Raw genomic sequence first — 581 nt, forward strand, 5'->3', positions numbered from 1 at the left:
GAGAGTCTTGTGCTGATGCCATTTTTATTATGTAATAGGACACCTGAATATTATTTGACAAGTATCTTAGGGTAATTTTGAAATTTTGTAATAGAGCCTGTAGGTCTTCAACATTTGTAGCAAATAAAGGTTTGGTGTATAACTTCATCCTAACATTAATTCAACATTAAGTAAATAAGGAAAGGGAAATAATTCTTTTCCCACTTGTGTTCTCTGGAGTGCTAGCTCTCTTTGGCTTTGGCTTTCTGTAATATAATTAGTTTTCTTTTTTTCACAGCACATGTGTGAGTTGATAATGGAGGGTGCAGGACTGTTTCAGCATTCTAGTGGAGTTCCTGTGTCAGCCCTTCATGTCACAACTGATCTATCCCTGCACCAACGTCAGCCTCTTCCTCCATCTGGCATACATGATTTGTATAACACATCTGTACTGCCATCATCTGTCTCTGACACAAGAAGCTGGAGATTACAGGAAATTCTTTCTAGTTACTGGAAAAGAAATAGTAAGTAAGATTTTGCGTACTTTAATGTTTATTGTCAGATAATTAATTGTAAATGTGAGGCACTTTGGTGGGATCATA

General features: G+C 36.5%; 1 protein-coding gene across 1 annotated transcript in view; it reads left to right on the top strand.

Moving 5' to 3' along the window:
• The window catches only part of LOC119594005 (transmembrane protein 231-like), a 6,415-nt gene that overhangs the window by 3,417 nt on the left and 2,417 nt on the right, over positions 1-581 (top strand). The window contains exon 4 of the mRNA XM_037943033.1: positions 278-503. Within this exon, the coding sequence (XP_037798961.1) occupies positions 278-503 (226 nt within the window). The remainder of the gene's footprint in view (positions 1-277; positions 504-581) is intronic.

This window comes from Penaeus monodon, chromosome 33, assembly GCF_015228065.2.
Source record: "Penaeus monodon isolate SGIC_2016 chromosome 33, NSTDA_Pmon_1, whole genome shotgun sequence".
In the NCBI taxonomy this organism is placed as follows: Eukaryota; Metazoa; Arthropoda; class Malacostraca; order Decapoda; family Penaeidae; genus Penaeus; species Penaeus monodon.